General features: G+C 41.4%; 1 protein-coding gene across 3 annotated transcripts in view; it reads left to right on the top strand.

Annotated features, from left to right (window-relative positions):
- Nucleotides 1-15292, top strand: part of pde4d (phosphodiesterase 4D, cAMP-specific) — a gene marked incomplete at its 5' end in the record, with an annotated part of 143251 nt that extends 127959 nt beyond the window's left edge. For all 3 annotated transcript variants that reach the window (XM_080499484.1, XM_080499486.1, XM_080499485.1), the window contains 9 exons: nucleotides 6707-6800; nucleotides 6913-7088; nucleotides 7237-7335; nucleotides 7435-7599; nucleotides 7790-7889; nucleotides 10152-10306; nucleotides 10408-10530; nucleotides 10642-10824; nucleotides 11732-15292. In XM_080499484.1, coding sequence (XP_080355610.1) covers nucleotides 6707-6800; nucleotides 6913-7088; nucleotides 7237-7335; nucleotides 7435-7599; nucleotides 7790-7889; nucleotides 10152-10306; nucleotides 10408-10530; nucleotides 10642-10824; nucleotides 11732-12301 — 1665 coding nt within the window. In that variant the 3' untranslated portion in view covers nucleotides 12302-15292. The remainder of the gene's footprint in view (nucleotides 1-6706; nucleotides 6801-6912; nucleotides 7089-7236; nucleotides 7336-7434; nucleotides 7600-7789; nucleotides 7890-10151; nucleotides 10307-10407; nucleotides 10531-10641; nucleotides 10825-11731) is intronic.
- Between the last annotated feature and the right edge of the window lie 2948 nt (nucleotides 15293-18240).

Genomic DNA, 18240 nt, shown 5'->3' on the forward strand with positions numbered 1-18240 from the left:
GCATGCTCAGTCGCCATCCTCTCTGTGTGTGTGTGTGTGTGTGTGTGTGTGTGTGTGTGTGTGTGTGTGTGTGTGTGTGTGTGTGTGTGTGTGTGTGTGTGTGTGTGTGTGTGTGTGTGTGTGTGTGTGTGTGTGTGTGTGTGTGTGTGTGTGTGTGTGTGTGTGTGGCGGGAGGATGCTGTGCTGCTCTGAATGCTGATCAACTCTGGTGATGTCACACAGTGATGTCACGAGAGGAAGGGGAGGGGGGGGTGTTAGACCAGGAGGAGAGGACAGACAGACAAAGGAATTACAACATAAGGTTAGGTTTCACCTCTGATGTTACTTGCGATCACACATGTGACCCAGTGTTTCAGGCTCATGTTAAATAAAAAGATTTAGTAAGACGCTCTGTCTCACCATGGTTCGCCAGCACAGCTATCTGTGGTTGTCATGGCAACAGCCACAGGCCCAACCACACTGCTCACTCCAACAACACACACAGCTCAAGTAATACAGTATGGCCTTCCAGATTCTTATTTATTAACATTCAACATGATCCAGACATAATCAATGACAAGAGATCTGAACTTAGAATTAAAATAAAAAGCATGAAAAGGAATTAATTTTACGTATTATTTAAATTGTGTCTAAGTGTACACATTAGTTCTTTTAACTGTGATGTTTAGTGGCATTAAACTGAAAGTCCCCACTGAGACCATTAGTTTAGGTGTGTACTTTATCAGTGGCAGCTGTTGGCATTGACATACCTGCTCCCCCCTGAAACTCATGTCCTGGGTAGTTTTTTCCCCTCTTTTTTTTTTTTTAATTTTAAACACCCTTAGAGATTAATAGAGCCCTCTCTATTTTTCATAGTGGCTGATTGTCTAGTTTTGGGTTCTCCCTCAGTTACATTCGCACCGTTTGTGTGGGTGTTGGTGTGTCTGTGCTCAGCAGCTGGTCTGCTTCTGCCTCTACTGTGGGAACAGCATGTACTGCTCAGGCCTGATCAAGGTGTGAGTATTTCTTATGAGGTAACTTTGTCAAAGAAAGGATTTGAGACGTCAGAATGAGTTGCTTGGCACTATTTCGGGTTTAACAGAAGACTTTCCAGAGAAGGCAGGAGACCCTTCAGGTTCCTTGAGTGTTTTGTGGTGAGATCATATATTTAGCAGAGGAGTAACTGAGCTGTATCCCTTCATGAGTCATCCAGGACATCTGCCATCAATACTTTTTTTTTCAGTTCTTTGTCTTTTCTGCCTTCCCTGAATGTTTTTATATTTGTACACATTGAATCCCATACTCGGACATGTAGGGTATGGCAAGTGACATTTTACATGTTACATGGAACAAACTACTCTTGGGGGGGCGTTCTAATGGCAGAATGCTTTAATTAAAATGTAACTGGCTACTGCATGTGAGCTTGCTGAGTGCATGCCTGGTTTTAGTATTTGACCATACGTACTATACTTTACTGTACTTGTTGTGTCTGCATTAGTCTTGGAAATCTTTTTGACTTGATCCAACTTGTGAAAGCGGGAGGCTTGTAAAAATGCTTTTAAGTTTATTCTATGAACTGGAAGCATATTTTACTCACATCAGAAGAGACAAAGTTTTCTGGGGTCTGTCTTCCAGAATATGAAATGTATATCACAAAATAATTATTGATACATCAGTGATTAGTCCACTATGTCCTTGAAATCACATCTGGAGCCTATGGTTTTTTCCTGTAGTTTCTTTTTTATCTTGTTTTCTACGAATGGATGTTCTTGTCTGTAGGTCATGAATGAACAGTGACATTGTTTCTCACAGCTGGCTGTACATTCATTGAAAACTGGAGCTACGATGACCGCGCTCTGCTCTCTCTGTGCTCTGCAGAGAGGGGGCGTCTACAGCCAGGATAAATGTGTGAGAAAAGAAACAAATGCAACAGAGATCTGGAGGTGTTGTGGGCTATATACAGCAGGGAGTCGATATTTTTGGTTACTCGACCGAGAAACAAATTACACACAAGTCTCAGCGAAGCTTGGTGTGACACTTTCCAATTTTTACCCAAAAGTTTGTTTTCACACCTTTCCACTAAGCTATCACTCTGTCTGTGTGTGTGTGTGTGTGTGTGTGTGTGTGTGTGTGTGTGTGTGTGTGTGTGTGTGTGTGTGTGTGTGTGTGTGTGTGTGTGTGTGTGTGTGTGTGTGTGTGTGTGTGTGTGTGTGTGTGTGTGTGTGTGTGTGTGTGTGTGTGTGTGTGTGTGGTGGGGGGGGGGGGGGGGTTTAGAAGGGCGGTCTGTGGGTGTTATATTTGTGTATATGCTCCTGCTGGGAGTAAAGTGTGTTGTGTGTGTGTGTGTGTGTGTTGCGTGCTTGTGCCAGCCTGCTTGGCTCATAGTCAATCAAAGTCACTAGATCTCAGTTAGCTGGTGGTCACATCTGCTCCAATGTAGCTGTAAATTACTGGCAGTGCTGCGCTGGCTGCAGGATTGGGGTGTAAAATAGGCAGAGACAGGTTTGGTCCCTTTTCAATCCATGTGGCTCCTGATGAACTATCACAGATAGGACAGTGCGCTCCTTTGAAGCACTCAGGCACAGATTTATAAACACAAAAGTCTGTGATCAAAATTCTGCATTGATAGTTATATTGTTGGTTACAGTTTACAAATAAAAACCTATCAAGACCTGAGATATTTGCCTCTACCCTTATTGTGATTATCTGTAGACATTGTGTCTCATCAGAATTTGTTGCGACATGACATCACCTTGTCCCATGTGTATTTCTGCAGAAAATTATGCATTTCTTCAGTCATGGTTATTGAAAATAATTGCCTGATATGGACAGAATTATGTTGCGCTCACGTCGAGAGGTAGAATCTTTTATGCGTTACTTCTGGTCTCGTCACAGTATATTTTATATATTTTTTTATTTGTATTTGTACCTGTGCTTTCTTAATGTAATATTATAATGTCAATATGTTTTATCATCCGTACATTAAACCCTGTAGATTTCAGCACAGGAGGCATGACATTTTTGTTTGTCATCGTTTTATACATTTAGGTAAAGCTTAAATGCATACAGGTTGTTCTTGTTTTGTTGTTTTTTTTTTTAAATGCTCTTATATATCATGTTCGTCCATTCCATCAGAAGAGAGTTGCAGAGAGATACAGCCAATCACAGGCAGAAGGTCTGTGTCTTTAACCGGCCTATGGTCCACTGCATGGTGAACCCAGAGCCAGGCAATCAGTAATCATCATGGCTATAATATATGATGCTATACCACCAAAGCATCTCATAAATCTCTTATATATTCATACAAGAGCTACATACCACACCTTGATTAAATTGATTAGCTGAGGAAGTTAGCTGTAATTTGTGTGATTATATTAATGGAATCCAATTAGATTTGGATATCTGTTTGTAGTTGGCAGGTTTCCCTTGGGTATTGTAAAAGTTCCTGGACTTGTACTCATGTTTGCTATTTTTCACATGCCCCATATCATTAATCCTGTTAGTCCTTGTTCTCTGCAGTGTTTAAATAGAGTGAAATATCATGTCTCTCATACCCATCTGAAATGTTTAGGTTTGTATCTAATGTGACTTTTACGGAATGATTTTTAGTTATTTATTTGAAGAGTTTGATTGTCAATTATTTGTCTTGTTTTAATGGATGAGTTCGTATGTGTTGTACCTGATGGAATATCTGAGTTTTTGATCGCAGATAATCGAATCTTATCAAAGTATTGGCCATCAGAATGATTACATGAAATATGTTAATCAAATAATACTTGTATTCATGTGCTTATTGGAGGATCTTTAGTAGTGCTATTATTGGAAAAATAAAACCCCTCTTTCAGTAAAAATGTGATCCTTCTTTCAACTGAAGTGACAACCTCTTGAGCTCAGAAGAGACACACAGCAGTTTGTGTGGACACAACGCTTTCATTTTCCATCCTGCTGAGCCCACTTCAGCCAATTGTGACGCTCATTCTTTTCATGGGATTAATGTGGTTTTTTTTGTTGTTTTTTTAATCTATTTACATCATCTCATCAGTGATGTTACTGTGACTCACCTCCCATGAATACCGGGGTGGAAGGTGACCTCAGTTTTTCACTACTGGATGAGGTAACCTGTGCTTCTTGAATATGTTGTACAGAAAGTGTGAAGGTGACACACACAACACACACACACACACACACACACACGTACCTAGTGTGTGTCATGCACGCCCACAAACATGTACTCTATGTGTTGTATACAGGCATGTACACACGTACACACACACACACACTCACACACACACACACATCCATCCCGCTGCACTGCAGGAATTAAAGGAGAAGGAAGGGTTAGATTTTCCACTGACTTCCATTCTAGCCAATCACACAGCAGGTGGTCTCGAGCCTGTTCCCGTCCCAGCCAATCAGAGGTGGAGGCAGCCTCACACTTCTTCCGCGTCTGAGCTTTGATTTGCTGCTGCTGCGTGACACTGTGAGGGGAGCAGCCTGTGCTCTTCACATGGGAGCTTGTGTCACTGTAGAAGAGGAAGGAGGCAGGCAGTCAGGCAGCCAGCCCTGTTTGGGAGCTGTTGATAGACAATCTTTGCTGTCCTGGGGCTTTGGCACATAGCAAGCATCAGCACCATCATCAATTATTCACAGCCTCAGCAGTGTGTCCCCTGTCTCTGACTGTTTGTGTGTTTGTGTGTGTGGTTACAATATGCTCTCAGTGGATCTTTGGGGCGCCTCTTTCCCACTGCTTCTCCGTCAGATTCTGCTCCTCTTTGCTGCTTTCTGGGGCATCGGCTCGACACTGTGGACGCTCGCCGGACAGAAATATGTCACTTCACTTAAGGACTCTGTCCAGCTGATTTACTTTGATGCGATCTATGAAGGCTCGTCAGGTTAAAGGTCTTTTTCTGGCAAGAATTAAGGATTGCTTCAGTTTTACTGGCTGACTCGTGCTTTCATCGGCTGAACTGTATTCTGGGCTATAAACCTGGGCGTTTCTCTTCCTCCATCTATTTTGTTGATTTTGTCAAAATGCCTGAAGCAAATTATTTGCTTTCTGTATCCTGGGGATATATAAAGGTAAGCTACAATCTCTGGCTGGTTCATGCTTATTGATTATGTTATACGTAAATGCCGTGACCTAAATTCATCTCCAAATACTTGGGTTTTTTGGTACTAAAGTTTTTTTGATACTTTAGATAAACATATATGTAGATGATGGGAGAATAAAAATAGAAAGCCTGGCCTATATATAGCTCCTCAATATGTCGGCCATGGAACGGTGCCTTAAAGGTGTGACATTTCTGGGTTGTGCCGTTTTGATCTGGCTGTGATGGGAACAGCGGGTGGTGCTTAAACTAAGGTTCAACTGATGGCTGGCAGTAATGTACAGAAAATGCACAGTTGTAAAAATTCCTTTTCAGTGATTTAAATGTTAAAATATTAATTAAGCCACAATAGCTCTGTTCACATGGAATATAGACTTTATTTAGTCAGCAATCCCATGGTAGTGAAATTGACAGCAATGTTTGACATAATGAGGCTTTTTTTTTTTTTAACGCAAAGGATTCTGTAAATATCTTCATTTTTATTACCTGAATGTTATTGCGTTCATTGGGCTATATGAAAAAACAGCTCTTCCTGACCTATTTGTCACACAAAAAGAATCTATGGATGGCTCTGCCTTCCAGGTCTCCATATAAACAAAAATGTAAAATATAAAGACACCCCTGTGACGAGAAGAATACGAAGAATCATACTTCATTAATCACCCTGGGGAAATTATTTCAAAGAATTGACCCATTGTTAGGCAGCCACATAGGGGAGCTGGTGGGGACCGAGGGTCCTGGCCTGTATTTGAACCCACAACCTTCTTGCTGTGAGGTGAGAGTGCTAACCACTGCTCTATCTGAGCAATTTTCAGTGTTGCAATGATTTTCTTTTTCGGGAATTGATATTAGCTGACAAAATAATAATGATTTTGGACCAAAAAACTCAAGACAAATACTTTGTGAGGCAACCTTACTAAATTATTTTGCAGCCTTTCTGGAGAATCCCTGATTTCAAGTGTTCTCCACCACATCAATAATTTGGGTGTTAGAATCAAAGGCGAAAGCTAAATTTGGGTCTGCCACTTCAATTAGACACATACGCGTGACGTGCAAATACGAAAATGGACCGAGAAAGGCCGAGAGCTAGGAAGACAGACGGGCAGGGTGACAGGGGGGGGGAAGTGACAGAAAATAGGGTAAAAATGGGGTAAGTGGGTCATTGATTACCTAAATCTGTTCTGGCACAGCCGTGCGTGTGCGTGTGTGTGTGTGTTGAAAAAAAGTGACATTCATGGGAGCAACTTTGAAGTCTGCAGTCCATCATAAATCAGTCAAGCTATTCTTCTCGTTCTCCATTGACCTCAATCATTTTCATTGGGAAATTAAATTGTAGGGAAATTTGTGATCTCATCAAATATGCAACTTTGAGAAAACAGAAATAAATGGCACTATGAAGACAATGTCCATACATTCATTTCACGTGAAGAAACCACTTCCACCTTGTTTAGACAAACATATTTTTGTAATGTTACACATGATGTTAAGATCACAAACTCTTCATTTTAATGAATGATAACATTCGAAAAAGTTTCCTTTTGAATTGTTTCAATGACCTTTGTCGATCCAATGTAAAAACACTTGTGCTCATGAGCTGTGTGCTTATTTTTATTCTTCAGTTCAAAAGGATGTTGAACCGGGAGCTGACTCACCTGTCTGAGATGAGCCGCTCTGGGAACCAGGTGTCTGAGTTCATCTCCAGCACCTTCCTGGGTGAGTGACGGCACTCGCTGTGCAAGGATTGACACAAATCACATCCATGCGGACATAAACGGTTAGCGTCCTGGTATTTACTGTCCCTTTCTGTTTTATTGCGTCTCTCCAGACAAGCAACACGAAGTGGAGATGCCGTCCCCTCAGACACAGAAAGAGAAGGAGAAGAAGAACAAGCCCATGTCTCAGATCAGCGGGGTTAAAAAGCTGCAACACTCCTCCAGCCTCACAAACTCTAATATCCCTCGATTCGGGGTCAAGACTGAGACAGAGGACGAGCTTGCTAAGGTGCGTTCGTGTGTCCAGACAAACAGTTTCCATATGTTCCTCAGTTCAATAAAAACTTTGGTAGAACTGATTAGGCATTGATGAAATTCAAGGAAAGTTCATATTGTGTCTTCAAGCATGTGGTTTTGAATTTTTTTTTTTTTTACAGGAGTTGGAACATGTGAATAAATGGGGCCTTAATGTTTTTAAAATCTCTGAATTTTCTGGGAATCGGCCACTGACAGTCATGATGTACACAATATTTCAGGTAAACACTTTCACTTTATGTCTTCACATGAATTAATTTACCAAAACCTCCAGATTTTCTTGGCTATCAACCTTTTTCTTTTCACTTCTCTTTTTGCAGGAGAGGGACTTGTTAAAAACATTTAAAATTCCACTTGACACCTTTATAACATACCTGATGACCTTAGAAGACCATTATCATGGCGATGTGGCCTACCATAACAACATCCATGCTGCTGACGTCACCCAGTCGACTCACGTGCTGCTATCCACCCCCGCCCTCGAGGTGATTCACAGAGCCATTCAAGGGAGCAAACACGCACGGGGCCACAGACACTTATACAGTCCACACTCAACTTCAAACTCTTGCTCAGAGTCCAATCAATTGCTCTTACTTCAAAGGTTATTTTTATCCAGCTGGTTGATTCTCTCTCATCAGTGCCTTTCGTTCACCTGCGCTGCCTTCTTTGTTCCAGGCCGTGTTCACAGACCTCGAGATCCTCGCTGCCATCTTCGCCAGTGCAATTCACGACGTGGACCATCCCGGAGTTTCAAACCAGTTCCTCATCAACACCAGTGAGTCTAAAAACGGCACGATGTTCACAGCTATGTCAGCGCCTCACAAACACACTGTCACAGTCTGAAACCCAGGTGGGAACATGCATGCTGTACTCTCGTCTTCACTTACACACACACACACACACACACACACACACACACACACACACACACACACGCATACGCACGCACGCACGCACACACACGTACACACACACACACACACACTGGCATGACAGTGATTCGTTGTCGCTGCTTTCTTCTGTGAATTAATCTCAGAGATATTGGCAGTACAAGCGGAAAGACATGGATTCAAACATATCGTAACCAGGTACATTTTCACCACCATGTTTTCCACAGTCACGTGTCGAGGCTCAACATGTGACTCAAAGTCTGAGGAGTTCAAAGAGGTGATCGATATTGGCCTCGGTGTTTCAGTTTCTGTCTCACACAACATAATTCAGTCGTCGGTGGAAAACATCCTCTTCGAATCAAAGATGTTGTTGACCACACTACATAGGGAAGTGGTTGTCATTTAGGTGGGAAATCTACTCCCGCTATCAAATTTACAAAGACATCAAGTCACATTTGAATCTTGTCTGGAGTATTAAATGCAAACATTCACAATTAGCATAATAAATAGTAGTAACTATTGCCTCCACCCCCACATATATATAGTTATTAATCATACTGAGTTTGGTACTCGTCCCATTTTTAAAAGCAGGCAGTGAGTCAAATTCTGTAAAAGGAAATGGACAGGACAGAGTAAGTGATCAAATTTACACATCTGTCAATTTAAAGGCAACAATTTCATTTGAGTTAATTAAAATTTCTGACAAATATCAGCAAGTGTTGATGCTTTGATGCAAAAGTCTTTCAGAATTAAGATAAGTGTATCTTGGTAACACTTGGGTCATTTAGTGTCTTATTATCAGTATCAAACCATGTGGATAAAAAGAATCAGGTTTATTGCCAAGTATAATTTACACAAAATAACAAACAAGATAAAAAAGTGCAACAAGAAAAACAACAAAAAATAAAAACAGTGCGCAAACAGTGATTTAAATGTTTTAAAATGTTTTATTTTAGTAGCTGGCACATGATGTCTACATGACTAAAGTGCACCTGGGGTAGAGGGTGATATGAAGCATTTAACTTCACTTGCAGGGTTCATGATTGGTGTTAATAACTGGATCCTGGAGCAAGAGACTAAATCGCTTTAACTGACTCACTGCCTCGTGGCTGCAAGAGCCACAAATATCACCTACATTTGCTGGTTTGAAGGTAAAATTTTTATCCACTGGGTATCACTTTGTAAAGACCAGTAAAAATGTGCATATTGCATCAGAGTGTTGGATAATTCTTCACCGGAGCAGACGGCAATAGTGCAAACTCATTCACCAAACACACAACAAGTGTCGTGCTTCATATGAGCCCAAATGGGGAATCCCTGCAGTAATGGCAACGTGAATCATCTCAGTTTGGAGCCGCCACTCTGATCTTCTCTCAGAGCGACATAACCGGATCCCCTATCTCCTCGCTGCTGCTCTGTTCGACTGTAGCCAAGACTAATGCATCTTAATGGAAAATCTAACTACAGCTCGAGGACCTTTTAGACCCGGAGTGTGGGATCTCTCAGGGGGAAAACAAGCCCGGGCTTTCTGAAGCCAGGCGTGTGTGACACACGCTGAGCAGCACACATTCAATCCAATAGATTAGTCCTTTGGCATACCTTCTTGATCTGTCTTAATGTGTGGCATGATCATTGTGTAAGAAAGTGCAAGACGTTTTAAAACTCCAGTTTATGGCTATGCCTTTATTTGTTTCAACTAGTGTCACTGAACTTTTTTATTTATTACAGTTTTATGTATACTTCTACAAAACCCAATCAAAAACTCTCTCTATATATATATCAAAGTATTTGTTGTCAACCACATCAGACTACGATAAAAAGGACATTTAAGCCAAGTTAATGCACAGAGTGGGGGGAAAAAAAGCAATCAGGATCAATGAACCTCTACTCCACCTCAAGAAGCACTAAATCTTAAAGTTAAGATAAATATATTCTGGTACACAACACACGGTCTGTTCTTGATGCTATGTGTCTGTGATATAATTGGAATTTTACTCACTTGTTTGTGATCAGTACCATATCATTTGATATTGTTACATAAGAGAAAGTGCTAAATGTTTGTTTTCAAGGTTGGTATTCAGTTTGCATTTGTAAAAACAAACCAAAAAAAAAGTCAAAGTTTAATCTTCCACCTAACTTTCCTCCAGATTCAGAGCTGGCACTAATGTACAATGACTCATCAGTGTTGGAGAACCACCACCTAGCAGTCGGTTTCAAGCTCCTGCAGGAGGAGAACTGTGACATCTTCCAAAACTTGACCAAAAAACAAAGACAATCACTGCGAAAGATGGTCATCGACATTGTAAGTGGGAAAAAAAAAAATGTACTCTACTTTCTAAAGCTTGAGTGGAATTGCTTTTGTACGATACATCATACTGTAATTGAATTCTTCTGTTTTCCAAGGTGCTAGCAACCGATATGTCCAAGCACATGAATCTATTGGCTGATCTGAAAACAATGGTGGAAACCAAGAAGGTGACCAGCTCTGGTGTCTTGCTGCTGGACAACTACTCTGACCGGATACAGGTAAAACTATTGGGCGACGTTCTCCCCTCTGTAGTAGGAAATACAGTATATGCTCGTCTGGTTGCTGTGGGTTTGGTGAGTTTTGTTTTACACTGTGCTGGCTTCATGCAGGTTCTCCAGAACATGGTGCACTGTGCAGACTTGAGCAACCCCACCAAACCCCTGCAGCTGTACCGACAGTGGACGGACCGCATCATGGAGGAGTTCTTCAGCCAGGGAGACCGAGAGAGGGAGAGGGGCATGGAGATCAGCCCCATGTGTGACAAACACAATGCTTCAGTAGAAAAGAGCCAGGTAATCAACAAAATACAGACAGGATGACAATTTAATTATAAGTAGAATCCTAACCCTAACCCTAACAGCAAAAAAATTGTTCAATGGACATTATTAATACAATAAAATAGAATTTATTATCATAGTTTCAAAACTAGAAAAGGTTTTATAACCATGCTTGGCAGTATAAAACAAACACAAACTAAGGTATGTAAGAATAAAGAATTTGGGTCGGCTGAGTGAGACGGCACATCAGGCAAGGATAAGGCCTGACCACAGAGAACCAAAGTCTTCTGAACCTGATTTCATTGACAGGAAGGACCGACGTTACTGGGATCAGTCTCACAGCAGCAACACACTCACGTTCCACAAGATACAGAGTCGTCTGCATCAGAAAAATGCATTCAAATTGTTAATTTGGCTCTGCTTTTCTACTTTCTCTTAAGCCTGGTTTAAAAGACCGAAACACAGAAATAAACTCCCAATTCATACAAAGGTTATGGAATTAATTGGTTGAAAAACACTAAGCCACTAGGAAGACTCACGAAGCCAAAAGTATGTCAGAGACGCTCTAAGTAACAGAAGATAATGCTCAGGAGGCTGGAGAGTACCTCCGACAGGAAGAGGTCAGTGTAAATGTGGCTTTGAAACAAATTTTTACTGATGTTATTTTTGAGACGTTATTTCCACGCCCACTACATATAAATTAAAGCATTTCAACTGTTCAATACTGATCTCTTCCAAAAAAAAAAAAAAAAAAGTGTTTCTGTGATGGACTTGCCACATATCCAGGACATTTCCATCCACCGAGTTCCGTTGAATCAGTTCTTTTGTCTTCACCAGTTTTTCCATGTGTGTTCACTGTGAGAACTTGTATGTTGTGCACATGAAAACTGGGCTCCTTGTAATCCCCTCCTGTGGCCTGCAGGTTGGCTTCATAGACTATATCGTCCACCCTCTGTGGGAGACGTGGGCCGACCTGGTCCACCCGGATGCACAGGACATCCTGGACACGCTGGAAGACAACAGAGAGTGGTACCAAAGCACCATCCCCCAAAGCCCCTCCCCCGCATTGGATGAGCCCGAGGATGGCACTCGGCCCCCAGGAGGGGACAAGTTCCAGTTCGAGCTCACCTTGGAGGAGGACGGGGAGTCGGACACTGAGAAAGACAGCGGTAGCCAACCTGAGGAGGAGGAGGAGGAGGAGGAGGAAGAAGAGGAGGAGGAGGAAGAAGAGGAGGAGGAGGAGGAAAACAGCTGTACTGATTCTAAAACACTTTGTACACAGGACTCTGAATCAACAGAGGTCCCTTTGGACGAACAGGTGGGGGAGGATGAAGAGGAGGAGGAGGAGGAGGAGGAGGATGCAGTAGAAGAGGGGGAAACACCCTTCAAACAACCATGTGTTGTCGAGGAAGAGGTAGCAGAGGAGGAGGAGGCAGAGGAGGCGGAGCAGGAGGAGAAAGAGGTAGAAAAGGAGAAATCCTCAGACACATAGCAGTTCATGGACCGCCTCTGATGAACTGTTCTTCTTAGTAATGACAGATGATTATTTATAGAATATTTTCTGGGTTTTTGTGAAATCTGTCTGTTTTTTAAAATTACTTTTATGTTTATGGTTCCAAAGCGTGCGCTGCTCTCCACCTCGCCCACTCCTGTCCGCTTTGTTCAAACACGCCCACCGGTACTACTTCAAGTTTTTTTGCACTCAGGAAAACTCCTCTCCATTCCCACTCCTACTGAAGCAGTGTGTCTTTATTTCAGCTTTCACAGCCGACCACCACGCGTCCATCTTCTTTAGTTTAAGTTAAGCACGTGGATGAGCACCTCAGCGCCCGCTCCGTCCCACAAGATCCTGCGTTCCTCAGTTCTGCTTCGTCTCAGCCTTGCCAGATGTTTGGCGGTGTGTTTTTTTTTTTGGTGTGTTTTTATTAAGTGCCCATGCTCTTACAGAGACAGTTACCGGTGTGTAAAAGCTTAGATCATATCCTCCCCACTACGAATTAGGAGGCACATTGTGCCACCTGATCCAATGAAAAATTAAAGAAAAAAAGAGACGGGACCACGCAGAGAAGAAAGGCGCAGCACACCTGGGAGCTTTTTGAGACACGCTTCTGATGTGGAAGTCTTCCTTGAAATCGTAACTGACACAAAGCTCGAGTTTTACCACAGCCATGACGCTGTCCTAGACCTCTTTCAGTTTTGTATCGTACTGTATGTAAGAAACAGATATTTTCTAGACTTTACTTTTTGCAATCCTAGGCTTTGTTTTGTTAGAAAAGATGGGGGGGAAAAAAAATAAAAATTTTAGAAACCAATGGAGAAGAGGGGGGTATTTGGAAGGAGTATCCTTAGCGCTGGATTACATTGGGAGCATTGGGAGCTGTTTCCACTTGCTCCAACAGCATTTATACTTCTACTGTCATGCCACTATACTCATTTGGTTTGTCCTGTGAGTTTGAATTTTGGAATTCATCCATGACTATTATTTATGATGAAGTGTTTTCACTGGGAAGGAAGCAAAGTGCTTCTCTCCCACTGAAATCTACTCTAATGAAGCCTTTAAATTTTATTGTTATATTATTAATGTTGCCTGCAGTTCTTTTGAACACATCCTGAGACAATGCAATGCTTTGTAGTTGATACAAGAAGCACCTTTTTTTAGAAGCTTGATTAGTGCTCCAAGTATATAGTAATAGTGTTTAAAATAATTGCAAGAGTGATTTTATACCAATATTTTAAAAGCTTTTATTGTCTTTTTCCTTTTTTTTTGGGGGGGGGGGGGTGTCTTGCCTGTTACTTTGATGAACTTATCACCGCAACACCTGCTTAACCCGCTCGTCTTCAGCCTTCCCTTTTCTTGTGTTTTCTCACCAGAATAATGTTAAAACTTGCAGTCACAGCATCAAATCCAGTCTTAGTTTTCGACAAGACAATCAACTCTGTTGCATAGTCATCAGATGAGACTCTGACGTAGATACTCAAATGCACTGATACGTTCATATATCATCACTTATTATACTTTTCACACATTTGAACTCGCCAAAAACACTCTGGCTCACGCCTACAAAAGCTCCACACACCATCGTCATACACCTCAGCCAACTTTCTTCACTTTGTTTTCCCACTTCAAACTCAACGCTATTATTTATCGCTATATTTTTCTATTTAAGTCTCACTTTTTTCGCAATATCAGTGGTACAGTGGTACAGTAAATATTTCACTGTAGCATAAACCACAGTACAGCTCACCAGTTACAATATTCACTTATACTTTTCCCCCACATGTACATATAATACAAAAAAAACATTTTAAAAAACCACTTGAAATTCTACACACTGCTTTTTTTAAGAGTGCTTATTTTTATTTTGTGTCATTTTAACACTTAATTGAATCTCTTATTTTGTGCCAAGATAGATTCTTTTTTTTTTTTTTTTTTGGTTCATTTTTTTTTTTTCATCTTGTACCTGTAATACAATTTCCTGGTTTTATCGCTGTTTACAAACATATATTTATTGTGCTGTATATAATATATAATTATTAATGTTATTACTATCATAATGCAGTTTGCTGTAAATGGTTGATTCTTATCATCCCTTTTGGTGATGGTGTGGCTGTATTATGTACCTCTTGTTGAGAGAATGTTAATTACACATGAGCTTCAGAGTAAAACAAAAAAAAAAAAGATCGATCGACGTGTTGCTTACCTGAGAACTAGCTCAACGCAGAAAGGGGGAAAGCCAAATTGTTTTTTAAAGAGAAACTGTTCCTTGGCCCATGGGCTGTGCCTTAAATCCAACACGTCTTTTATTTTAGCCTTTTTGTTTTTGAATATTACTATTCTCTAGTTCTCTTTTGCTGCATTAGTGAATCTCGTTGCTCAGTTTGACCTGATCTCTTGTTGAGAATCCCCAAGAGAAGTTGCCTTTTTTTTTTGTTTTTCGTTGTCACAGCCAAACACTATTCGCTTGATCACACACACGTGGCGCTCGGTGGGAAAACTACTGTCAGCGTGGAGGTCTTGTCCAGATTTCAGGTCAACCAGGAGCCGGATTCACTACCTGAGTGATTTGTGGCCTATAGCCAGATGTCCAAGAGTCGTATTTGCTGTAGACCTGGTATGAACAACTCGCACTTTCTGTACACTCTGCCACTACACTCAAAGATGTGACTCGGCCGTTCGGATGGGACCGACCAGGGAGAAATTTTGCCTCCTCACGTCTGGTTTTCTGTGTCCGTGCGGTCGAGTCGCAGCCACAAACACTGAATGGGGCGTAACGGTAGTGCGTGGTTGGTGCTTGACTACGGCCCTACAAAGCACAGAGGCTTTGAGGCACATCTGCATGTTCAGCCACTGCTGCATAAATTACGGCTGAAACACTGAAGGTGTGTTGCTTATCTATGCTCGGCCCACACTTCCACTCATGTTACCTGCAATATCCAAAACCACTGACATCTTTCTGCCTGGACAGGAGAAGGGTTTACGATATCTCTGGAGTGAAAGGGGAGGGTGGGGTTGATGGGGTTTTTTTTTTGGGGGGGGGGGACTGCATCATTGTCCCTGAACAGGGACTCTTCTTTTGACACACATACTGTAGATTCTAAACAGCCCTGGACCAATGGAAATAGTGGGTTCTTTTCTCATTGTGTTCTATTTTTTTATGGTATGAAAGGAAAACACAAACTGTAACTTTAAAAAAAGGTCTTCAGGACAATTATTTTTTGGGTTATGTCTTTAGAATGCCAACTTGTCTGGACGTTTCACAGGACAATTAAAATGTTATTTTAATGGATTCCTTGTTAATTGCAGTCTATTGGATAGCACTGTAGATCATACAACTTTATGTAAAAAACCAATAAAAAGAAAGAAAAAAATGTTTTTATATGCAATGGATTAAATAAAAGCATGGGTTGATTCTGCCTATTAACTGGCTTCATGTTTTCCTTATTTCCCAAGCTTTGACAGGCTTGCAAGTTAATAAAAAAAAAGGTGAATTTCCCCTCCCTTTTAGTGCCACACAGATAGCTTTGTATACAAAAGACATAGTGTGTCTGTATTAGTCAGTGTGGCTGCAGAAGGGCGTCATCTTACCTTTTTTTTGCAGATGTCCTATTGGCTCCATCACGAGGACCTCCAATGTGCACAGAAACAGTACATCATCTTTTCTATCTCTTGGGAAAGGATGGCCTGCCCTCAAGCGGTGGAAGGTAGTGCCTGCCGCAGATGGAGGAGTTCATGTATCTCTGGGCATTTAATTCACTAGCCATGAGGGAAGGGATCATCATTTTGACCGCAGCCACAGTCGCTGAGCTGCACAGCAAAGCTTTCTCTTTATTTGTTGATCCACATCCGCACACTCACATATAGTCTTAAGCTACCGTAGCAATAATTGAAAGGATAACAGTTGCAGATACAAGTAGATAAAGTGAGCTTTCTCTACAGGGGGACAGGAGAAGTTGTTTTTCCTTCACATTGAGAGGGGGCACATTGGATCAAGGATGTCACCTAGTCACCTCCCATTGGAGCGGTCCCAGACACGGCCAACTGGAAGGCGCCTCCAGCCACGTTATATCTCTCAGGTAATCTTGAAAAGACTCTGGTTCCCCCCCAGGCAAGCTGCACTAAGTTCCATGGGAAGGGCCTGCTTGGGCTTTTTTTGTGGTTCGCATTGCCACTGTAATCCCAGGCAGACCAACCGGAAGAGATCATGGATAAATGAGTTATGATAAGTAGAGGAAAAAGTTTAGCACTTGAGCCAGGAGATTCTTTAAGAGGGAACCCAGAACACCCAGAACTCGCTCCTCAATGTAACATAGCCCACCAGCCACCATCTGTAATGGTTGTCCGACAGAGAAATACTCAGACAGCAAAAGAGTCCAGAACAAGATACAGAACAGGATGAATTAATTCACAAAAGTCAGAAATGTATGCATGAAACGGGGCGCAATATTTGATGCATCATCCAGTGCTCTTCTGGGTCACGTTCAGGTGGAAACATTTATTGGGTCATCTGCCAGCAGGCAGGTTGTACTGTATCTTCTGGTAATGGACAAAGCTGAAGCAGGGACTGTACTATATGTCATGGTCTTTTGAAAATGTGCAAGTATATAACAACTGGTCCAGTTACAAAATGAGTCCACTTCTCCTTCAATATTCTCCATGTGGCTTTAGGCTCAGTTGATTCACTTCAAGTTTTTCTTTGGTTTTTTTCTGCTATACCAATTCTGTAAAAGATGTAATGCATGGAGGCATTGAGGTGCATAAAGAGGGGTTCATAAGTCACTGTAAAGGGAGGGCCTGTCAATCAGCATGTTACTTCATGGACTGTGAGCTTCACCGCTCAGTAAAGTTGGCCTGATATTCTAATGACAATGAAATATAATATCCAAAAGGTCAATAGTCGCTGATTGTCTTTGACGTTTTTGAGGAGATCAGTTTGTACTTTTACTCAAGTATGTTCAACAACCATGTTTTAACCTGTAACTGAGTGAGGTGGAAGCTATGTGACGGTACTGAAGTGCACATTTTCGGCACTCATTCCATCTCTGGGGGTAAAAGGAAAAGGTAAAACTAAAAGAAAACTCCTGTTTTTATAGAACAATTAATCATATTTTGTTCTATTTAAAAAAAGAAAAAGAAAGAAAAAGAAATGAACACTTCAATAAAATATTTAACCGTTACTGATTTCTACTGTACAGATCTGGGTGCACGTGTGTCTTTCTAACACTAGATGGCGTACAGAATCTTGAATTGAAAGCGTCCACTGAATAGCTCCTTCATGTTGACATACAGTGAAGAGTAATTGACACCACACAGACTCACTGATAGAATTTGATTTATTATCTATAATCTCAAAAACATACCTCTTGCTTTGCTTGCTCTCCATGAAATAAATATCTTCAGTTATATGTAAAGTCTTAGTGATCTGAACCGAGTGACTGTCTGGCTGTTGTTAACTATTCCTCTACGAAATCAGTGTTAACTTTAACATTGTTACAATAATTTACTCCATGGCTATCATAGCATCAAATTAGAACATCACATACTTTTTATGGATGTACACACTCACACACACGCGCTCACACACACGTGTGCAGGATCTCTGAACTATACTAATGTGTATTCCCCCTTCACGTAGATTGACAACAGTATGGCGCACGGCATGGACTATTTCCCTGACTACCGTTTACAACAACACTGCATTTGACATGATAACACGACTGCACTCAACACCCAACAATTAGCAGGAACAGCATATAGTACGTGAATACATCTGTACAAAAGGTATACACAAACAATTCACTATATTACGTAATTTATCTCCTCATTATGGCAAGTACACACACACACACACACACACACACACACACACACACACACACACACACACACACACACACACACACGCATACGCATATGCATTCATACTCAGCCGC

Source organism: Blennius ocellaris, assembly GCF_963422515.1.
Source record: "Blennius ocellaris genome assembly, chromosome: 7".
NCBI lineage: Eukaryota > Metazoa > Chordata > Actinopteri > Blenniiformes > Blenniidae > Blennius > Blennius ocellaris.